We start from the raw sequence: 24,073 nt of genomic DNA, 5'->3' as shown, positions 1-24,073 counted from the left end.
CAATTTTATTTATGCTGTAAAGTTCTTTTTTTCATTTGCATGAGTAAATACAAAAAACATCCATATTTAAACACCCCAAAACATTCTTTAAAAAAGTTTATTGGCTTTTAAAACCACTTTAAAAATCTCACCAGTGAGTACTTTCCATTGAAAAAAAAAAGAAACAAAAAAAGAGAAAAAAAGAAAAAGAAACAACGCGTTTGCAATATTAACAAGCTACTGTACATTAAGCAGAACACCAGACAACAACACAGAGGAGGGTTTTTTTTTTCTACTGGTAGACAAGATAGTCAAACAGAGTTGGGTCAGTAAAAGGTAAAGAATCAGTCACTGCTTGATGGAGCTGCTGTAACCATAAAGAGGTGCATTTCCTTCATTCAAATTCAAATATCAGTGTCATTATGTTAAAGAAAAATTAAAAGAAATGATGCTTTTTTTTTTCACAAATGCATTTTTTCAAAATATGAACAGGTAAAATTGCCCAAAACATAAAATATAAAACATTAACTTAGTAAACAGCACACGCACACACACATACAGAGTAACGTAACTCATGAAACTAGCACTGCCAGTCTGGTTAACAGAACCTGCCCAAAATCACAGAAGACAGTGGTTACCAAGATTACAAAGTACAACAGAAGTCATCACACATGCGTGCGTACAATCATTTATCAACATAATGAGCATGTAGGTTTTAAAAGGTAATTTAACTTTTTTCCCCCTCAATGCTTTGTATTCTCATGTATGAGAATGAGTAAGAAATGTGTATCTCACTGAGATTAATGCACATTTTGCTACAAGACAATTAAGTCATTTTCTGACATTTATTTTCCTTACTCATCTTTTTCATAAAAAATATTCTTTTTTTTTCTTCTTTTTTTTTCCTGGGCATCCATCATTATTTTTGTCCATAAAGATGTGTCAAAGCCATGTGTCGTAAAAATTTAGTGCAATATATAGGTGAACCTCCAAAGTTTGTTTTTTTGTTGTTTTCTTTTTAAATCCAGTGTCTGATGATAGACTTTTGAGCACAATGTCACAGAGATGTCTGCAACCAGCTAACAGTTTCACAACTTTTAAAAAAAAAATTCTCCATGCTATTGATCCTGCTCACAGCACACATCACTTCTGCAACCGCAGAGTCCTATTATCTTTGAGTATATATATTTATATATATATTTATATATTAAAAAAAAAAGATTAAAATAAAATCAGCAAGCGAGACCAGACAGCTTTACTGTTACGACACATTGAGCCAGAAATGTAACACACAACATACAGTATCTTGCCAACTATAATCTGTTAAGCTTCTTTTTTTTATCTCTTTTCGATGGCACATACTTAGCTAGATAATGGCCATAATATAGTGTCTTGATACATCAAATCTCTATGTTTCTATCCTATTTACAGATGGAGCTTAAACATGACTTTTACAACATTGACAAATAGCCAAAAACTCAAGCAAGCATCCTACTGTTATCACATAGCCTACCTGGCTAGCAGTGATGGTTTCAACATGCTTTCAGGTCCATGGTTACCTATAAAACATAGGACGGCGACCATTTCAGAAATTTACAAACTGTACGTAAGATTCACGCAACTTAATCCTTAGCTTTTTCTTTTTTTTCTTTATCTCTGAGGCTGCCCACTTCCCATTGTTGTTAATGTCTATTAGGAGTGTTTCTACGTGTGATAATCTCTTTTATGATTCTTAAACAGATCGTCTTTGGTATGGACGTAAGGCTGGATGTCTGCAAACATAATTTCCTCTTGATCTAAAGATGGCATCGAAGCAGAACATTGTCAACCTCTAGGTTTTTCCCTCACAGCGACGCCTTCTCCATACCGTTGATTATACCGATTCAAGCTGGGGGGTTTAGCATGCCGTGAAAAAAAAAAAAAAAATTTTTTTAAAAGGTAAAATGAATAGAAAAAAAAAATCTCATGACTGCAGTGTGCCTGTTGAGGGGTTTCAATAAATCAAAGCATGGTAAATTTCTCTAAATTAACCAATGACAAGGGTGCACACAGTATAGTCGTTATCCTACACAAAACGTGTTTAAAATGTAACAGAACAAAAGGAGGAAAAAAGTACTGAAAGTAGAGTAACAGCTGCCTTAAAACAATGAAGCTCTGGATATCTTGAACACTTATATTATATACAGTTTCTCTTAAAGTGGCATAAGGCCTTAGACGCTGAGAATAAGGCAGCCAGTTGTTGATTTCTTTCAAAGAGCAATCCAAAAAAGTGGCCCGCGACTCCGTCTTCTCCCCAATGACTCATATACTCCCATTGTAAGATATTAAACAGTGCAAGAAGTATAGGCTTTGAGAAATTTCCCTCTTGGACAAAGCTCAGATGTGAATCAGTTTTCCACTGATTTAGCATATGATAAAGTATAAAGATTATGTCAGAAATTCAGCACCTGGGAGCTCAAGATGCTACCCTTGTAATATTTCGATATGGCAGGCAAATGTACTACAACTATTATGTGCATATACTACAAATACCAATATTGTCTCCATTTGGTTGAACTGCACACATTGAAAATAGTACAACAGCATATGTTTTTTGGTGAAGTCTTTTGTGCCAGATTTCCAAACCATCTCACCTTCCTTAATTGTTCGTACAGTATAAATATTGCATTATTGAAGATTACCCTTCAGAAAATGTTCATAGCACAGAAATGCTCTTTTAGGTGCCTGCTGCCGCCAAGTGCTCACGCTCTTTACTTGAAATGCTTACATTTTTGATTTCAGATGAAGGAAAGGGGGGAAAAAAAGGGTAAATACTGAATTTTTTTTGGTGAAAAAACGATAAGGGAAGTAAGTCATTAAACATCAGTGGGAAAGATTTTCTGGTAAGCCTGGCACTTTTGAACAGAACAAACGGCAAAGTCCAGACAAATCCCAACAAACTGTGGTTTAAAAACAGGTATATTACATATGCACCAAACCAAACGACAGAGAACAGAAATTATACAGAGTAAAATTTAACCCAGCATCTCTACTGTAGTAGGCTGGTCTTTGCTTTCTAGCCAGTCAAAGCCAGAGTTCACAGTATCACTGCATATCTGCTGAAAAAGCGGGTCGTTCTTCAGTTCTTCCAGTGTTGAGTCTTCATATTGTTCCTGCTGTTGATTGGGATCAAACAGCAAGTTGGGGTCCAATGTATTAAGGTCAGTGATGCTACTGGACAGATCTGAGGTCAGTCTGATGTCGTTTGAGAAGTCAGACACCACGGCATTGAGCTCTGAAGCTACCTGACCAACCAGCTGAGAACTGGGGTTGAGGCCATCCTCCCCCAGCAAGTCCTTGACAGTGTTGTTAAAATCAATCTGCTGCTGTTCATCCTCCACCTCCTGCTGCTGTGTGCTCTGGAGGAGGAGCTGCGGTTGTGTCTGCACAGGATCCTCTTGGAGCTGCTGCTGCTGCTGGTCTTGCTTACCAGGACCCATTTGTGCTTGGCTGTCGCCAGTGGAGAAATTCACCTGTTCTCCGCCACTAGTGGTGAGGTAGCCGTGCTGCTGGAGCTCGAAGGCAGCAGGGCTGGAGCTGACAGGCAGCTGAGTCTGGTGAGCAGCTCCTCCTGCAAAGCTCGGGGTGGTCTCCAGGATCTGTGTGAGGTTCATACGAGCCGTGTAGTTGGAGGGGAGGTTGTTGATGCCCAGGCCGCGGACGGCATCATCTCCGTCTGCTTCCATCTTGCTGAGCAGAACGTTAGTGATCTTGGATGTGTTGCTTTGACCCTGCACAGGCAGCATCTCACTCTGCATCATGATGGTCAGAGGTACAGACTGACTACGCTGGACTATGCTGTGGACGGAGCTGACCGTCTGGCTGTTAGACAGGATGCTGAGCACCTCAGACGTGATGGGGGAGTTAAAGGGTGAGTCCACAGCTCGAGTGGTTGTCGTGGTGCTCGTGGTGGGGGTTGGAGGACCAGTGTTTCCGCTGAAGTTCCTCTGCCGCACTGCAGGGCTAACACTGCGGCAACGGAAAGTAGTGGACGTGGATGAGGTTGAAGCCTTGTTGTCTAACGGAGCAGGCACTGCAAAACTCTCCTGTTTGGTAGGAGTACTCACACCCGTTATCTGCTGCTGCTGCTGTTGCTGTTGTTGCTGCTGCTGCACTGGAGAAATAGGCGTTAAGCGACCAAAGTGAGCAGCATCCTGTCTCGACTGAGACTGAAATGACTGACCAGGAATTGCAAATGCATGAGGCTTACGAAACTGATCATCTACCAAGTCTTGGTAGCTGGGCAGAATGCCAATGCTATGGTTGGACAAAGGACCACCAGAGATGCTGTTGTAACGGTTGTTGATCCACTCGAGTTTGGCCTTGTCAGGGTGTGTTGCCATGGGCCGTTGCATGGGCTTAACGGGGCTGCTGGAAACGATACTTGCATCATGATACCCTGTGATGCTCGAGTTAATGGGAGTGAAAGCAAAAGGGTTCCTGCACTCCACTGGGCTTGGGGGAACGCTGCTGCTGCAGTTGGACAGCGGTGTGCTGATGGGTGTGTGACGACCCATAGCTCCATCCACAGGGGTGATGGGGGCCATACGGGAGCAGGGGCTCTCTCTTGTCAGGGTGTGCGTAAGTGTCATTTCAGAGGTGGGCGTCGGAGTCGGGGTAGGCGTTGGTGTCGGAGTGGGAGTTTGAACAGGAGTGGTGCTGCTGTGGGCAGAATGGTAGAAGGTAGAACTGGCTTGATGAGTGCTGAGGATCGAGCCTGGACCATTAGCCGACTGACCCTGAAGGGACACGTCCACAGAGTTAATAAACAGACCCTTAAGCTTCATCTGCTCCTCCATTTGGACCAGCTCCTCCACGATGCTGTCCTGGGTCATGTCGTCGTCATTGAAAGGGAAATAGTCCATGTTGGACTGGGAACCTGCAAAGTCAACCATTTCCTGTGCGAGGTTGAGCTGGCCTGAGGCCTCGGAAGGTTGAGCTATCATGGAAAGTTGGTCGGAAGAGTCTTGTTTGTGTTCTGCTGGTATCTGCTGTGTCTCCCATATTGTGCTCTTAAGCTCGATCACAGAGGCTTCATGTGGTCCTGAGTTGGCTGGTATGGCACGAGGGTCCCCGGTGATCTGCTGCAGCAAAGCCTGATCGGACGTGTTGCTTCCAGCTGCTCCAACATTCATATCCACGCTGATGGAAGGGTCTTCATGTTTCACCAGCAAATCTTGCTGTTTGACGACTGTCTGTGTTCCCTCCGTATGTGTGAGGGGAGCATCGGTGAGTGCAAAGATCTGTGTGGGTCCTGTGGGCGTGTGTTTCGCAGTCCCTTTGCAGGGGGCACTCTCTGGTCTGGCAGGGGTTCCTGATCTGGGAATCCTCTTCACTGCAGCACTGACCCCAGGTTTGGGATTGTCAACTACAGCAAGCGGTTGCTGGGTGATAAACACCCTCTTGACGGGGATGACGTGGGATTCCCCAGCCGCACGTTTCCTGGGGCTCTTGGCATCTTGACAGGGGTCCTTCGACGTTGGGGTAACAGCAGACGAGCCATTCGACGATGAGTTGCCATTAGAGTTCTGATTATCAACAGTCAAGTACAAAGTACTGTCATGGCAGTTACTGTTATTGCTGTCCTGAGTCCCAGCTGTAGAGGTGGGAGGGGACGTGGAGTCAATTTTCATCCTAACCCCTTTTTCTGGTCCTGGAGAACACTTAACAAGGAAGCTTGGCTCACTCGCAGCCCTGAATTTGGCCACTCTCTCCTCTTTAGCTCCACCAACATGTTTCTCTGCAACAGATGTGGAGTTGTTGTCATTTCCAGCTTCAGACACCCCTTTGGTGTCTGCAGAGAGGATTGGGGTGGAGGCTGCAGCACTGGGTCTGACTGCAGGAGACTGGGGAGCAGCCGAACCGCCGCTCTGTAACTGCTGGGAATCGTCCGACGCAGCCAAGGTGCTCACGCCCGCTGAGGCCGGTCGCACAGTTGTGGTGCTGCTGCTGGGAGCCAGAGCGATGGCCGTCATCTTCACAACGTTCACTGAGCTGACGTGGGGAGAGGGCATCACGGTTTTTATGGGGCTGTTGGTGATAAGCAGGGTGGGCGGAGAGCGCAGCGTGATGGCACTGGTGGCAGAGGGCTTGGGCAGGATCTGGGCGTACCGCGTACCGTGCCGTGCCAGCCGGTCACCTACAGGACTAGCTGGGATGTTCTGGGGAGTTTTGGGGGACTGTTTGAGAGACTGGGTGACGACTTGGAAGTTCACAGGCAACACTTTTCCTTCTGCCGTCCCCACGGGGCTGGGCGAGGTCATCAACTGCCTGCTTCTCTGTACCTGATGCAGCAATAAGACAAATTAGCACATTCAGACACATGAGCAACATCCTTGAACATGATTTGTGGGGAAAAAGTAAGCCACGTACCGTGACCGGGCTGGGGACAGCTGCTACAACGATTCCTATGGTGGGCTGAGGGGACAGCAGAGCGGGGCTGCCACAGGGGATGGTGGGTCCGGGGGTACTGGCCTCTGTTCGCTTGACTTGGGTCTCCATAGGCAGGGGGGAGTGCAGCTTCTGCTCCTGCTGCTTCTTGTGGATTTTGCGTTGCAATTGCTGCTTTGCGTCAACAGAGGGAGATGGCAGGGTCTTCACCTGGGGCTGGAATGAGTTCGCCTCAGCAGTGGGCACAAAGGCAGAGGCTGGAGTTGGGGTCTTCATTCCTGTAACAACATGAAAAATGATAATTAGATATGCAAGAAAAGATCAGTGGAGATCTGCTGTGCAAATGAGTTTGCTCACTGAGAACCTGTACATGGCTTTCATGACACCACACTTTCAGTACCATGGACAGTGTATGAATGGCTCTCTGTTTTTTAGGAGACTGTTCAGTTTAATAACATTTCCAACAATGTTCAAAGTGACAATTTTTCTTTGTGTTTATTTAGGATTAATGAAGTAAAAATATTCAAAATAAAGAAATTATAAAAAATTGGTTATAGATAACAGAAATTTAGGAAGAGGCTTAATTGTGGACAGTAACAGTTGTTTTTTTCAATTCATTTTTTAAATGCTACTACTACAGTAAAAACCTACTGTATTTATCCTCTGCTGCCAAAGGTGAGAGGAGATAATGTTTTTGAACATCTGTGTGTTCGTTTTTTTCTGTACAGTTAGCAAAATATCCCATGAACCACTGGATGGATTTTAATCAAACTCTCAGAAAGTAATCATTGGATGTACATCTACATCTCATTGACTTTTGGAGTCAATCCCATTCAAGATGGCCATCACAGATAAGCGGTCTTAACAAACACAAAAGAGACAATAACTCAGCCAGTTTTCCAGATACTGAGCTAAAATCTGGTGTGGCAGTAGCTGAGAGTCATTCTCAACACATACTCGGGGCGCTATTACAACTCACGAGTTCTCTTAACATCACAAAATTGTGCGTGATGTCACCAAAACGGCTGTCTTTTCTTAGCACAAGATGATATTAGTTTAAATGTCTCGCACGAAAGGCAGCGACACGTATTACTTCAAGAAATCTAGGCCTCTAATTTAGCAAATGAACATCAATAAAAACAAGGACCATATTTTGGAAATTAATACAAAAAAATGCAAAAGGAAAATGACTCTATACCCAAACTAAAATTACACATGGCACTCATTGTTTATAGCAAAAACAATGAGTGCAATCTGTGAAAACCAAACGTCACTCGATCCAATTGTAGAAAACTGTGAAAATTTACCATTTGTGTTATTTTTTTTTTTTTTAAATATATTTTATTAAATTTTCTCTTTTAGAACATACATTTACATTCAACTTAACAGTACAAACATCTGCTTATACACACTCACATTCATTCACACATTCACCATTCAAACCTGCATTTGTTTAGATCCAAAAATGTACAAGACCTTTAAATTAAAACAGAGAAAAATAACATGACAGTAATAGAAACTGTAGACAAGACATCCATTCAAGACATTCATTATTAAGCTCCACCTTCAGTCCCTATGATCCTCATATATGGCTCCCACAAGTTCTCAAAGTCCCGCTGCTTACCCTTGGCGATGTATGTTAGTTTTTCCAGTCCGAGCGAATTTGCAATTTCTTTCTTCCAGAGTCCCATGGAGGGCGCATCCATGCTCCTCCAGCATAATGCAATAGATCTTCTCGCCTGAAGAAGTCCATAGTCTATCAATTTAGTTTTAATCTGTGATTGTTTAAATTCCACTGGATATATTCCTAAAACACAGATTTTAACCTCTAATGGAACTTTCACTCTAAACAATTCAGATAGACACCTAATAACATCCTTCCAAAATTTTTGGATTTTAAGACATTCCCACATACAATGGAGAAGAGTTCCTTTTTCAAATAAGCATTTAGTGCAAGTATCTGGAATGTCACTGGACATATGATGAAGCCTAACTGGTGTTATATAAGTTCTCATGAGCCATTTATATTGTAGAAGTTTAAATCTTGTGTTTATCGTTTGAGTTTGTGCTTTTAAACAGGCCTGATTCCAGTCTTCCTCATCTATATCTTCAAGAGTATCTCTTCTCCAAGCGTCTAACTTATCCATTACAGAATCCTTAGAGGAAAGCATCAACAAATTATAGAACACGGAAAGAAAACCCTTCCCTTTTACGTCCCCTACGCACACCTCTTCTATTTTGGTCAAGGGTGGAATGTCCACTATTTGTTTCAGTTTTGATGACATATAATTTTTCAATTGCAAATATTTAAAAAAGTGTTTTGGAGGTATTAAATACTTATTACATAGCTGATTGAAAGTAAGCAACATGCCATCGGCATAAAGATCTTTAATTTTCTGAATGCCTTTGGTTTTCCATAGCTTAAATCCTCCATCATTTTTCCCTGGGGTGAACCTTTCATTACCCCAGATAGGGGTAAATTGTGATAGCTCTGGACAGCCACCCATATGTTTGTGTGCTGCATGCCAGATTATAATTGTATTTTTTAAGAAAGGGTTCTTTGTGTTTTTTTTAAGTGCCTTTATATCTGATGAATATAGGAAGGTGTTTAAGGGTAAATCTGGAACAGATTGCTGTTCAATGTGTACCCAAGCTGGAGGTGCCATCGAACAAAAGTAATGCGTAGCTGATGTTAGTTGGGCAGCCATATAATACCATCTGAGATTAGGGACTTGAAGTCCACCTCTTTCATAGGGCAGATAGAGTAGCTTTAAACGGAGTCTTGCTTTTCTATTACTCCAAATAAATTGATTAAATAGTTTGTCCAGGCTATCATAAAATGAATCTGTCATTGGCAATGGAAGTGTTTGAAAATAGTATAAGAATTTGGGCAAGATTGTCATTTTTAATATATTTATTCGACCTATCATAGATATAGGTAGATTTGACCATCGATTTAGCATTTCTGTGACTTTTTCCACAAGTGGATTATAATTTACTGTGCTTATTTCACTGAGGGATGGGGTGATCTTGATGCCTAAATATGTAAAACCTGTAGATGTTTTAAATGGGGTAGCCACAATAGGACTTCTCCTTTCTTCTTCATTAAGAAACATTAACTCTGATTTAGAATTATTAATTTTATATCCTGAAAATTCACCGAACTCTTTTATTAGATTTAACAAATTGGGAATACTGATCTTCAAATTACTTAAGAAAAATATGATGTCATCTGCAAACAAAGAAATGAGATGATCTCTTCCTCCAATTCTAATACCTGATATTCCAGTATTTGCTCTAACAGCCATGGCCAGAGGTTCTATTGCCAATACAAAAAGCAGTGGTGACAAGGGGCAGCCCTGTCTAGTTGACCGTTGTAAATTAAAAGGTTTTGACATGTTATTATTGGTTAAAACTTGTGCTGTCGGATCAGTATATAGTAATCGTATCCATTTTAGAAAGGTTTCACCCAGTCCATATTTGGGGAGAACTGCAAACAGATAATTCCACTCTATTCTATCGAACGCTTGACGAGCGTCTAATGATAACATCGCCGTGTCCATACAATTATGTTTTTCATGTAATACATTGAGAACCCGTCTTATATTATGGTATCCTTGTCTTGTTTTTATAAATCCTTGCTGATCATCTATTATTAAATTGGGTAGGTATTTATCCAATCTCCTAGAGAGAGCTTTACATAAAATCTTTGTATCACATCCCATAAGACTGATTCCTCTATATGAGGAACATTCAGTTGGGGGTTTGTTTGGTTTTAGCAAAAGAGTTATTGTAGCTAGTCTCAGTGAGTCAGGAAGTGATCCAGCTTTATATGACTCTTCATACATGTTGAGAAGTGGTAAGATTAATTTATTTTTAAATGCTTTATAAAATTCTATTGGAAGTCCATCAGGACCTGGTGTTTTACCGCTATTCATGCTGTCTATTGCTTCAGATAGATCTTTTATTGTTAAAGGCCTATCAAGAGTTGTTTTCTCTTCCTCTAAAAGGATTTTGAATTTTAATTGATTAAGAAATGTAGTTTGTGATTCTTCGTTTCCAGAATATTCAGACTCATACAAGGTTTTGTAGAATTCTCTAAAATTTTCATTTATTTCTGAAGGGTCTGTGATTAAAATGTCCGATTTTGATTTTATGCTGTTAATTGCTCTTTCTGCTTGCATCCGTTTTATCCTCCAAGCCAATAATTTACCAGCCTTTTCTCCTTGATCATAAAATGCTTGTTTTGTCCACATTAAGTTTTTTGCCACTTTCTCTGTCGTTAATTTATCATATCTGGTTCTTAAAACAACAAGTTTGTGTAGTTTTGTAGGATCATTGCTCTGATAAAGTTCTGCTTCGCTGGATTTAATTAGTCTCTCTAATGATTTTAATTCTTGGTTATATTGTTTATTTTTATTGCTGCTATAGCTGATAATTTCTCCTCTAATATAGGCTTTAAAAGCTTCCCATCTAATACTAGCTGTGGTTTCATCTTTATTCATTTCAAAATATTTGTCAATGCAAGTTTCTATAAATGTAACAAATTTTGAGTCTTTAAGCAAAAGTGTCTGCATCCTCCATCGTTTCACCTCTTGATCAGTTTTATTTACTTTAATTTCCAAGGACACTGCAGCATGGTCACTGATTACAATACTATTATACCAGCAGTTCTCCACATGAGGCAATAACTCCATAGAGATGAGAAAATAATCAATACGCGAATGAGATTGGTGTGTACTTGAATAACATGAAAATTCCCTGTTATTTGGGTTCCTTGTTCTCCATACGTCATTTATTCTTAAATCTTTTATATAGTTAAAAAGTATTTTCCTTGTTTGTGTATGGCTGGTATCGATTTGAGTAGATTTATCTAGACTTGGGTTTAGGGTGCAATTAAAGTCCCCTCCTACAATATAAAGTCCCTCCAGGGTTGATAAGGTTAAGAATAAATTTTCATAAAAGGATGGGTTATCATTGTTAGGTCCATAAATATTTATCAGATTTAGTTTTATTGTTGACATATGTCCCTGCACAATAATATATCTCCCATATGGGTCTTTGATTGACTTTATAGTTTGAAATGGTATTGACTTATGTATAAGAATAATAACTCCTCTGGCGTGACTAGTAAAAGAAGAGTAGTACACCTGACCCTGCCATCTTTTGGTTATTTGATGTATTTCTGGTTCAATCAAATGAGATTCTTGTATGAAAACTATTTTAGATTTCAAATAGTTTAGTCGGTCTAATACTTGTTTCAATTTAGTTAGCTTTCTTATTCCTCTGACATTCCAGCTTGTAATTTTGATATTTAAAATATTTCCTTTTGTTGTCTTCTCCGTATCAGATTATTTAGTTCACTATTACACTAAAATAAAGAAGGTAAAAATAGTACTGAAAATACAGGTTTGCACATACATTCACACATTCAACCATACAAGATACAGAACTAGTAATGAACAATCCCCAACTGAACTTTTGCATTTCTTGAACTGAAATGCCCCCCCCTTTGAACCAAGTATTAGGAGGACGTTGATCCACACCACTGAGGAGCAACTAGTCAACGTGACCTCACCAAAAGTCCACACAGAGTAGACAGTGTCTACCAACCATCAAAATAAAAATAACACCATTTACCCTTGATAGAATGGTAATAACTTATTTAAGGCTTAGTTTTTAGCATACATTCTAAAACAGTTCAAATTAGGCTTAGAATACGTGAACACATAAAAGTAGTCAGTTATGTTTACATGAACTATCCATTAACTTAGAACTTATCCTGTTTATTTTTCCGTCACTGATCAGTTGTATTAGAATAGGAATATCTACATTAAATGTCTTATCGGTTTACCTGTTTCTTAACCAGTATGTCTTTCATGACTCACTGATCGAAAGCATCCGCTGTGCTTTATTTTGGAAGAGTCTTGTAGAATCGTTCAGCTTCTTGAGGCGTCGAGAAGAGATGGATCTTTCCACCGTGGAGGATGCGAAGTTTGCAGGGGTTGTGTTGGAATCCACGGAATGCGCCGATGTCAACGAACAGCTTCACCACCGGGTGAAACCCGCGTCTGATCCGAACCGTCTCCGCGGATAGATCCTGTGCAAACGTGATTTTGGCCCCATCTTGTATAATATCTTTTTTCCTTGCCTCTCGGTACACAAATTCCTTCTCCGGGAACTTTAAGAAGCGAATCAGAACCGCTCTGCCCTGATTTGGTTTCCCAGAGGCCGGTGTGCGGTGAACCCGCTCCAGTGTGAATGACTTGTCCGGTGCGAGTTCCAACCATTTCGGTAGCATGTTGCTAATAAAGTCAAAAAGTGGTTGTCTTCCCTCTGCTCCTTCTCGAATGCCAAAGACACGTAGATTCTTTCGCCTTCCCCGATTTTCCAAGTCATCTGCTTTAGCCTCAAGGAGCTGGATTCGTTTCATTGCCGAAGTCAACGATGTTTCTGCTTTTTCGAGCGAGCTTTCTACTTCAGCAATGCGAGCCTCGGCCTCCTCCATATGAGCCGCCTGATTTAATAGGTCTTGTTTTACCTCAGACACTTTAGCCTCTAGTGCAGACATAGTGCTCGCCATTCCAGTCAGTCTTTCATCGATACCATCCAGCTTTACTCCAAAATCCGACCGTAGTGATTTTAGCTCTTCCAACACTTCAGCTATGCTAGCCATATTAGCTTCCTCACCGCACGTTGGACTCTGTGTTGTTTTGGTGGCTGCCTTGCGTCTTTTTGAGAAAATTTCGCACTGTTTCACCGACGAAGCTTTAGACATATCAGTGTCGTATCTTTTGAGCCTTACTTACAATTTTTACAAGGGTTTTAAAAGGAAGTTTTGAACACTGTCCTCGGAGTTATTCACCGAGCTGCCATTCAGGTTGTCGGTCACGTGACCCCTCATTTGTGTTATTTTTACCTGCTGTTTCATACATGTGAAGAAAGACAATCAGAACAATAATCAAACATAGATACATTACCTTATCCATATAAAATTGCAATTACATTACAAGTTTACTTTTCTTTGTAATCCTAAATATTTCTACTCAAAAGAATAGTGACATTACAAGCACAAGTGTAGTGTAAACACCAAACATTCACACCAAGGATAACAAGAAACCCCAGCAGACATACAGTATACGTATATATTTATGTATATAAATACCTGTGGGTGTTCCAGTCATAACAGTGAGTGCAGCCATGGACTTTGTACCAATGTAGTGACTATTGAGCAGGAAGCGAGCCAGGTCCTCCACGTTGTCAAACTGACGACTCAGGACCTTCTGAGCCCACTCACACACCAGTCCACACGCTGCAGATCTCATTTCATCCTCAGCGCTCGGAGACTGGCCCGTCGGCTCCATCAGCTCACACTAATCAAACCGAGCAGAGCGGAGCAGAGGGTTTAGAGAATTCAGCTGACCTGAAGGCTTGACTGAAGTCAAATGTTTGTTTTTTTATTTGTGGTGTAGTGCAACTTACCCCGTCGCCAGATTTCTGCAGATCCAGGTTTGGTAGGGATGGCATGTGAACAAAAGCTTTCTTTCTCAACCCGCTATAACAGTATGTGCAAAGGAGTTAAGGCAAGTGCTGAATGGTTGTTCCTGTGCTTTTTCTCCGCATCAAGAGAAGTTAAAACACTCTAAAGACAGACTCCCGCCTGTTATTCCTCCACCAAACTAAAGCTAGTGAGGATCTATTTGATTGCTCTCATTTGACTGTCTGTTTACAAGTTTAAGCAAAAACTATTAAGCCAATCAGGATCCCTTTTATCAAAACGGGAAAATACAGCACTGGTTTTGGTGGAGGCTGCACTTTCTGAGGATGGTTGTTGGCTTTTAAAACATTCTAATAGTATTTTTTTGCAATAGCAATTTAGCACTTTTCAAAAAGAAAACAATGATAAAAAATGACCAAACTGGTATTTCTCAGAACAATCCAAAGCGTTCAGAATTAGAAACAAAGAAGAAATTTGTTCTGATAGAAAGAACAACAATTCCTCATAAACGTCTACTAGGGGAAGGTTTAAACATCTCATCATTTACCTGTAAAAACTATATTGGTCAGAGAAAATAAACAAACAGCATGTAGCACAGAAAGACAATTCTTTCAACTCCAGTTTTTCAGGATATTTGGATTTTCCCCTCATGCCCAGACGACGCGCCTTCATGTTAGGAAAGACATTCTTCATGATCTTCCCGAAGTCTGCAGCGCTCAGTGGATTGTAGCCAAGATTGTCACAGTAGCTCCTGCAGGAAGATAAGAATCCGTATGAGCGTCTGAAACAGAATTTAACCACAAAACACATTTTTCTGTCCTCCCCATGTCCCCGTCTGCACTCACTTGTATTCATCATAAACCTCTTGCTTTGGGAGGGACGTCTCTGGGTGCTCCTCTAGGTGATTGCGTATCCAGTTGAATGCATACATCTGTTGAGTACGGCTTGACGACATGGAACTCTGATCACTGAAATCCGTCCGCAACAAAAAAACAAAACAAAAAAAAAAAACAGGTGAGGCGACGTCTCCGACTGCTTTGCATCATTTCTTGTTAAAACAGAAACTTTAATACCATAATCCAGCAGGAGAGAACCCCCCCTCTCTTTCATTTTCAGACCAAATGGGCAGAATTTGGGGGTGATGAAACGATATGGGGAAACAAATGACACACAGACAGCTAAATTTGGCAAAAAAGTCTACACATTTCAATTGAATCAATTTTAGAGGTAAAATAGAAAAACTCAAACAAACAAACAATTTCATCACTGTCAGGCAACATCCTTATATCTCAATTTTTTAAAAATCATTTTCATGTTTTTGCATAAATCAACAATACTGGTCACCCTCCACTGGTGACGTTCTAAAGATGATGAGCCAAAACATTAAAAATATCAAACAGAGCTTATTAACCGCGTGGCTCCATAAAGATGAAGCTGAATTCAGTCTTATATTCAGAGGAGGTATACATAAGCACAACCTTGTTTTAGACAAGAATCAATATGCTTATATAAAAAATAATGACCTTCAGTTTATTTGTTCCAATATTTGATGAAATAAATACAAACTCTGTCCACACGTGAGATTATTTATGTTAAAAGAAAGATGTTTTTTCCCCCCCATTTCCTAAAAGGTTGTGTTACTGGAGATAAAAGGTTTCTGCCTGACAGCAACAATATTTAAAAATAAACAACCTCACTACAAAGCAAAAAATAAAGCTTTATTTAAAGGGATAGTTCTTTTTTTTAAGTAGGGTTCTGTAGAAAGGTTATGAATAATCAATATCTTACCTGATGTAGACAGCTCTTTATTGATAGCTGCAGCTGTAACTATATCACGACCTTCAATATACTAAAACTATGACAATATTTCTGTACAGAGCAGTCCTTTTGGAGTTGTAGCTCGTGTGCAGACAAGAAAAATGAGCCACACAGCTTTATGACAATTTAAATGTTGCTCACATTTCTGTGATTTACATCCCAACATGTTTCATATTCAGACATGAACGTTTTAAATATAGTTTCAGTTAAATTTTTTAAAATAATTTTTCAGCCCCACAGCTCAGACAGAGGAGGAGATGTGACACCTTATTTCTGAGGCGTCTAGATATTTATCTGTATTTTAAAAGGTAAGTCTGAAAATCAAAACAATGAGCTGCGGATGTTAGCATTAGCCTCAATTAGCAACAATGTAGCGCACAACTTCTCTACGCTAGTTTCATGGTACCGTGTGACGTGTTTCTAGGAAACTATGTAATGGATTAAAAATTATAGTCAAAATTTAGCACGTCATTTCAAAACGGCTGACTCACCATGTAGCGAATGAGTGGACTGACAAGCTAAAGGCTAGTCCGAGTGGAGCCAACGCCAAAGTGGACTGAAGCCATCTTACAACAACTTCAACTCAAAGCTTTTATAGCGGTTTATGCCATTTCCTAAACATTTACAACACCAACAGTTTCACATTACACGGTAATTTACATAGAAATCTATGGTTGTCTGGAAGCGCAAACAGCGGTGGCAGCAGCTAGCTGTCGCACTTCCTGTACAAATCAGGGCACTTCCTGATGGAATAGCCGTGTAATGTGAAACTGGCAGAGATGTAAAGGTTAAGAAAATAGTGTTCACATGAAACGCTACAAAGGTTTAGAGATTGGAGTTGTTGTACGACAGCAACAACCCGCTTTGGTCTCTACGCCACTCGGACTAGCCATTAGCTCGTCAATACAGTCAGAATTAAACCGGTCGTCTCCAAAGTGAGGTATTTCAAAGGACCATCTGCAGCAGGTGAGATAATAATTGTCCACGACCTTTCCACAGAGCCCCCCACTTCAAAATGTCTGAACTACCCCTTCAGCTGAGAGTAACCTGTCTGTGTTTCAGCCAGCAAAGAGCATTTTTACTTTTTGGTAAATAAAGACAATAAGACAGCGCAGAGAATTTTATAAGAGTCACAACAAAACTTGTAAAAGAAAGAAATGAAACAGAGAGGTCATCTTGTGCTCGGTGTTTTTCTGTGACGTACCTTTTGTCATTGCCACTGCTGGGACCAGAAGGCAACTTAAGGTAGAGGTAGAGTTTTTCGATGTCTGTAAACTTCTCAACATCTTGCTGCAGAAATAAAAACATCCCAAGGATAACGTTTCTTTTGTCAATTACATTAGGCAATATGGTTGTGAATCCTGCAAACAAAAGCTTGGTGAGGGTAAAGTCCTGGACACAGAACGAAGACGAGCCGCTGCTTTAAATGATTCCAACTCCGTTCAAACTGTTTAAAAGGAAGAAAATAAATATATATATATTTATATATGCTGTCTGATAAAGAACTAAACAGCTTATTTTTTTTAACAATACACATCGTGGCGCAACCATCTCAGCTGGATTCTAAGAATGGATTCATGTCACCTCTTCTTCTATTTGCCTCTTTGTTGCCATGGAAACCCATACTTAAATTAATGAGGTGAGAGCTGTCAGCCAATAAGCAGTGAATGAAAACACTGTTTACTACACTCCAATGTTACATGTCTGACATAGCGGCTGGAAACTAAGCCAGGGTTCTAATTTAGCTTCCAAAATAAATTTTAAAAAATTAAAAATTCTGCGACGGAACAGACATCGTCACCAGACAATCTCTCTAAGCTGCAAATTAAGAAATTATTTGAACCTGACGTACCTTTGGATGAAATATAACATATGAAGCTCCTCATTTACCATCTTCTTCACTTTTGTTTTATTAAATTCAAGCTTAATCATTAAAAGTCACACAATAAATCTAAAAGTTACCAATAAACCAGGAACTCCAATGTTCCACAATGTCCTGAACCATCTTGGTACAGATGGGAACCACAAGAAAATACTTACATATTTATTGAACTGCATTTTGTTAACAGAAAAAGAGGAGAGGGAGAATTTTATTTAAAACAATCCACAATAAACAAACCTGCTAGTTTCAAACCAGCTGCGTGGAAAAGTTGCTGTACGGCAAGCAGCTATGTTATAAATTGCACGCTTTAAAACATTCTATGGGAGGAGATTTGCATATTTATTCAACATCCCTGATATTAAATGCCATTTTTCCCCACCCTTCAGGAGTCGTTATTCAGCTATGTTTGGCTTTTTTGATCTTACATCAAGTCCAGGTCAAATTATTAGCTTTTGGTTTTTGTTTTTTTTAAGCTCATCAAACTTCCTGTTTTCACACGGCCTGTAGGGATGAGGAAACTGTCGGATTCGTACAAATTCACAAGCGCACGATGAGACAGCGTCGGCAGAGCAGCGGTGAACCGACACAGTTTGGAAAATAAATCTAGATGCGTCGGGTTTACTACGTCTTTGATCTGGTGAAATCCGATCTGAAGAGTCTGTAAGCTGTTTTGTCTGCTGTAAAATCGTATTTAAAAAGTTAAAAAAAGTGTAGTCATGTTTGTGTATGAAAAATGAATCGTCTCTCTGAATTTCTGACAGCATACAGTTCTTCATCTGGCTGCACTTCCTGCTGTTTAGCAGAACTGTTGTTTTCTTTAGCGCCGCCTTGTGTTCAGGAGGGGAACTGCAGCATCACCGGTCTAAACACGAACAAACTAAAGGCGCTCCCTTTTGATTCATGGGGATCAACTAATATTACAGAAAGAAAAGGTTAACTTGTGTTTTATTATTATTCATATTGGTGTAGATTTATAACATAAAATGCTCCTAACTGTTGAGTTACTCGGTGCTGGTGGGTTTATTTATTTTACACAAGGCCTCATTTCTGTGTATCGACTGTGAGTCGCGTTTTATGAAAGCATACCGTAATTTTAAAAACAAGACATGTTTGTGAATGAGAATTCTTAATTAGTTACGGGGATTAAAGCAAAAAAATAAAAAAAATCTTTTGACTGAAACTTTATTTTCTACACTTAATCAGGAATATATTCAAACCCAAACGCTTTATCTTTTTTTAAATGACAACAGTGAAGTTTAATGTTTCTATAATATTTAAAGACACATATTCGAGAGCCTTTTTGTCTGCGGAACAATCACTTCGCAAAGGTTTTCATGTAAAGAGGAGTAAAATGTGTACATGCCCTGAGTCAAAGTACACAGCTTTGTGTTTTCTAATGAGGCGATCAATAAATGTGTCCAATAAATAAATAACTCCAAGAAATCAAAAATATTTCTGAACATTTATTGTGGTGTTTGCCAACAGAAATGATGAGCTGTTGAAGTGATCAAACCATGTCTTACATATTACAGAAACATTACTGTTGCCATTTACAAAAAAACAAAGTGTTTTGATTATAATAATAGTGACAATAATGTGACAGCCTGAGTTGGAATCGAACCCTGCTTTCAACATATGAGGTGGACATGTTAACCACTGTCCTAACAGAGACATGTCTCAGACAGCTTATTACCCGTCTATGGGACTCTCCTTGTTTTTCTTTTGGACATCATAGTTCCAACTTTCATCCTTTATCCAGGTTCGGGATCAGCAAAATTGACCCAAAAGAGAAAGTTCTTTTAGTGCGGGGGGACTGAGCCGCCTGTGAGCACTGGGGGACGGAGGACGGTAAAAAAATAGTCACTAAATATAGCGACAAAGTCTCTGAGTAACACCGCTTGCAGGCAGACCCGCCCTGCTCTCTGCTCTGATTGGATGAAACTTTGGCTCTGTTGCGTTTTATTTGTTGAAAGCAGCGTCAGTTTAATCTCTGTACCATGATTAGATTGGATGACTTTAACAGGGGCCGCAACACAAAAAAAACACTTTTTTTTTTCCTTCTCATTTTTACAGATGATGTAAATTTGTTGTGGCGACGGAGAACTTTATCTGCAGCTAAAACTAACTACTGATCTGTCACCATCTTCTAATACTGTAAAACATTCAGATATACTTGATGTGTTTCAACCCAAAATATGTGAGACATTATAGGTGTTAAAAAAACTACTTTTATTGTGTATATTTGGTCTTTAAATCTTATTTGCTTTGATATGAAAGCATCAGAGAAGCATTTTTTTTTTTTTTTTTTTAAAGAAAAATAGAGACTAAAGCTGTCAAACTTCAGTCATATTAGTTCAAATTAAAATAAATTGTTTTTGAGAGGGAGGGTGATAAAAACAGGCAAAACCTTTTTACGTTGCTTTGCTTTGATTTCACTTTGAGAAGGAAGCAGGTGGCGTGCTTCAGTTCGGTGAAATCCAAAGTAAAATGTGCAGAAACAGATTTGCAAAGACAAAAAAGGATGCTTATCTGATCTGAGCCTTTATCAGAAAAAAAAAAACCTGGTACATATTAATAAAACAAGGTTTAAATTTAACGTATTCCAAATAAGTTTCTGGATTAATTTTTCTGAAAATAAGAAAACGTGCTCATTTACAGACTCGCATTTTATTACCAAAGGAAGTTTTGAAATAAAGGAATCTGATTACTTTACGATCGTTAATCCATCCTAATATTTACTTGTAACTCTCTGAAGTGATAAATAAAAGATTTCTACAATTAGACGAGTGTTGATGGATACTCACCAATATGCTGTCCACTTTTGATTGTACAGATTTGCTACAAGGAGAAAAAGAATAAAAATCAGGAAAGTGATATTTTTTTTCGACATTTTCAAGAAATCTACAAAAACGAGTCACCCTGGGCAGAGTGGGGCTCTGTGAGTTTCACTGCATCATCATCATCACATAATTAAGCATCCCTGATTTTCCTGCTCTAAGATTCCAACATGTGCTGGCTTTGGAAAGGATTCAGACTCGTTTATTTATTGCATTTTCACTCCAATCAAACGACAAACTTCGTGGCCGCCGATCGGCACCTAAAAGGGAAGAAGACAAGCTTTAAAACGTTTACAGTTTCATGAAACTTATTCAGAAGTTCAGCTCTCTGTGGATCTTTCCCCAAGCGTTAGTGAGACTCTGATCCTGCTTCTGTATGTGAAACTTAAACCGAAGGATGCAGGTTATTGTGGTATAAAAGGATAAAACTACTTGTGCGTCCTCTACGGCGCAATTGGCTCAATCTTGACTGGAGCGTGTTTTGGTTAAACTTGCTGGGGTTCAGGGAAGAGCCTGAAGCTCCTGATCACCTATCCGATCATTTCTACACGTGTGTGAATAAGAAAGGAAAGGAAGAACTTTTGACCCTGGAAGCTTTCTGGATGCAGGCTTATAATCCGTGCAAAGAGAGAAAATGAATCGTAAAATCTTGTGTATCGGCGTGCGGCCTTGGCTCGGACACCCATTACAGACGTCTGCAGGCCGAACCAAACCAAAGTTTGGCTACAACAGATCCACAAAGAGGTGCTTCCGAACCGGGCCGGAGCCCAAAGAACTCCCGGGAGCACAGAAGGAGCGTCACCAGGTTCTGAAGGAACCTCCACGCGATTCTTCATCGTCGCCATCGTCCTTACAGGTTCTCAGCGTTAGGCCCGCTTTTTATTTCACTCTTTCATAAAGACGTTTCTCCAGAAAATAAAACGGGTTTAGCAGAAACAAAATATAACCACCAAAGCAAAGATTTTTACTAATAAAACGAATAACAGCTCCATTCTGTGTGACGATGTGTCAAAAAGCCCATAAAAAACAAAATGCAGATCCTGAAACTGACAATGCTAAAACTATTTTAAAAAAAGGTAATGAGGGCAAATTAAGGGCACGCACTGGAAACTCAAGTCAGAGACACAAAATAAAAAGCAGAAGCTGTAAAAATAACCACTTCACTGACAGCAGGCGTGTCCTCAGGCCCGACTCAGCTGCAAACTTGGTTCCAAACACTAAATATGTGCACCTTTAAAAAAAAAATTCATAATAATATTAATAATGTTTCTTCTCGCCTAGTTGGCTGGAATGATGGGAATCTGCATTGATCATAAACAGGAAATGTACCCAGATTTCCTTTTTTCATGCAGTTGTTCACTTCCTGTTCATATTAAAATAAATAAAAGAGACGTTAATTAGTCTTCAACTACCTATAGGCCAAAAATCAACCCATCTGATTTTATTTTCACAACAAAATGTTGAAACGGTAATGCGAGCAGATTGTTTTAGAGCTACGAACTCAATCTTTGGGGTGAATAATTGGTTTATTACTAGTTATTTAATAAAAATGAACCGATTAATGTTATTCTAAGCTTCTGATCGTTCATCAATCTGCTGAAAGTTTCATGGTAGTCTCCAAAAATATGTAGAAATGAAACAGATTTTTTAATAAATGACTGTTCAATGGGAAAATCAGGGTGTTCATTTTCATAATTCTTCAGGAATTTTAAAACTTCCTGGTTTTTCTGGTTTTAACTCAGATGCATGATCCACGCCGGAGGCCTTTTAATTCCAATTATGTGTTTGATGAACATTGTCTTCTAACAGGGAGCGGCTTCAGAGACAACACAGGTTGTCAACTATCCTAAAGACCGATTAGAGTCCGAGTATTTGTGTAAAATGTCCTAATGTACGGGAACACAACACTGAAACGCGGGTACGCAGTCAGTGTCAACAGAGCCCCTTTTCTCTGCACACTTGACTCAACACCCTGGCTTCAGTCACTGTTTCTGTAGGTAAATAAAATGTATGTGGAAGCTTTGTTCACTTCTTTAATTTGGGGACACGTTAACCATGGATATGAGAGGAATATATTGTGGATTCTGTCTCTTACTTTATGAATTTCTTCCTTTTTTCATGACTTTGAGATGAGCACCTTGAATGACACTGGGCTCACTGCTTTGACAAGAGATCCAATGATGTGATCTGAGTGAACATGTTCCACTGAGGGTGTAAAAATAAATAAAAATAAGAGCAAAGATTAGTGAGGAGGTGGGTGGGCAGCATCCCCCGTGTGTGTCTGCTCTGACACCTGTCACCCAGAGCATCAGCACCACACCGGTGGGTTTGGTCTCATCTTTTTTTTTTCTTTTTTTTTCTACAACATGGCCTCCTGTGGCTCCATGCTAATCAGCAGGGCTGCTCCTGCTGCTGCAGACAGCCCCCCCCGGGATCCGGCGGTGGCGGCGGCGGCGCGCGAGGAGCTCGGTCCCCGGGAACGCTCGTGTTGTTCTCGGCCGCTTTGTGTCAAAAGCGCAGTCAGCGCCTCCCTTCCCAGCTACGGCGCAGCGGAGAGCCAGCGGCGGCTCCTTGGACACATCCTTACCAAATTGAATTCTTTATTTTGAACTGCAGCGCGTTGGCCTCGGGCCCTTGGAGTCCTGGCACGAGCGCTGGGAGCGAGCCTAATCCCGAGGCGGGCTTCTGACCAGGTTGTTGTTGTTGTTGCTCATCAGCCATCGCGATGGAGGGGTCGGTCGGTGGGGGAGCTTTAACGAGTAGTAGGCCTCATCCCCCGGCTGTTGCGCTGCTGCTGCACCCGGACCCACCGCTGCTGGAGCGGCTCAGGCGGCTAGGACAGCCCGCCGAATCCACCGCAGAGCATGGCTACGAAGGCTGGGGTCGGCGCCGTCACGGAAACACGAGCGAGGAGACAAAAAACACAGCCGGCCGCACAAAAAGGCATTTCTCCGCTGCCGCAAATAGCACGCCTGCAGCAGCCAGCAGCAGCTACGGACGAGCCGAGCTGCGTCAAGGCGCACGCACGAAGCACCGGAAGACCGGAAACCGACGTCCTTCCGTCAAAATAAAAGCCCTTCGCGTATAGTACACCCGTTTGCGTTTTAATATGAAGAGGCGCAACTTCTCCCTGCACATGGAAGGTTATTATTTCCTTTTAAAAAGGAGACAGAGAGACCTGTCGCCTCCCAGCAAGAAGGCCTTTCTGGGTGGAGTTTGCATGTTCTCCCTCCGGGTTCTCCAGTTTCTTCCCACAGACCAAAAACATGCATGTCAGGTTCATTGGTAACTCTAAATTGTCTCGAGGGTGAGTGAGAGTATGAATGGTTGTTTGTCTCTATCTGTCCCTGTGATGGACATTAGATCTGTCCAGGGTGTCCCCCGCCTCTCGCACAGTGATGGCTGGAGACAGGCACCAGAAAAGATAATGGATGGATGGATGGATGGACAATACCATCCTCAGTGAAGTTACAGCTCTCCTATTAAATTTTAAAGCAGTTTGATCACGGTGGCTGACACATGGTGACAATGCTGCTTAGTAAAAGTAAAAGAAATCTCAGCAGACATTGTCAGAAGACACTAAAGAACCTTCAGCACCACTTGTTAAAAATATTTAAGTGAATTTATGCA

The 24,073-nt window shown here is 40.5% G+C and overlaps 1 protein-coding gene across 2 annotated transcripts; it reads right to left on the bottom strand.

Moving 5' to 3' along the window:
• Window positions 1-81: 81 nt before the first annotated feature.
• On the bottom strand, window positions 82-23,446 carry LOC108230042 (DNA-binding protein RFX7). Of its 2 annotated transcripts, XM_017405858.3 has the most exons (10): window positions 23,031-23,446; window positions 20,411-20,444; window positions 16,929-17,014; window positions 14,980-15,009; window positions 14,752-14,874; window positions 14,541-14,657; window positions 13,891-13,975; window positions 13,574-13,781; window positions 6,391-6,686; window positions 82-6,302 (listed from the first exon to the last, which is right to left on the bottom strand). In XM_017405858.3, the coding sequence occupies exons 1-10, from the start codon at window positions 23,162-23,164 to the stop codon at window positions 2,994-2,996; spliced, it is 4,422 nt and encodes a 1,473-aa protein (XP_017261347.1). In that variant the 5' UTR covers window positions 23,165-23,446; the 3' UTR covers window positions 82-2,993. The 2 variants fall into 2 exon arrangements, with proteins under 2 accessions (XP_017261347.1, XP_017261349.1); XM_017405860.3 differs by lacking the exon at window positions 14,980-15,009.
• Window positions 23,447-24,073: the final 627 nt, after the last annotated feature.

This window comes from Kryptolebias marmoratus, linkage group LG11 (assembly GCF_001649575.2).
Source record: "Kryptolebias marmoratus isolate JLee-2015 linkage group LG11, ASM164957v2, whole genome shotgun sequence".
Lineage (NCBI taxonomy): Eukaryota > Metazoa > Chordata > Actinopteri > Cyprinodontiformes > Rivulidae > Kryptolebias > Kryptolebias marmoratus.
Note: the sequence above shows the minus strand (reverse complement) of the source record. Positions and strands in the feature narration are given on the sequence as shown.

Coding starts and splice junctions, on each gene's coding strand:
- LOC108230042 (XM_017405858.3), bottom strand. CDS start 23,164: ATGGCTGATGAGCAACAACAACAACAACCTGGTCAGAAGCCCGCCTCG. Junction 17,015..20,410: donor CAAAAGTGGACAGCATATTG/GTGAGTATCCAT, acceptor TTATTTCTGCAG/CAAGATGTTGAGAAGTTTAC. Junction 6,687..13,573: donor TATGACTGGAACACCCACAG/GTATTTATATAC, acceptor ATGTTGTTACAG/GAATGAAGACCCCAACTCCA.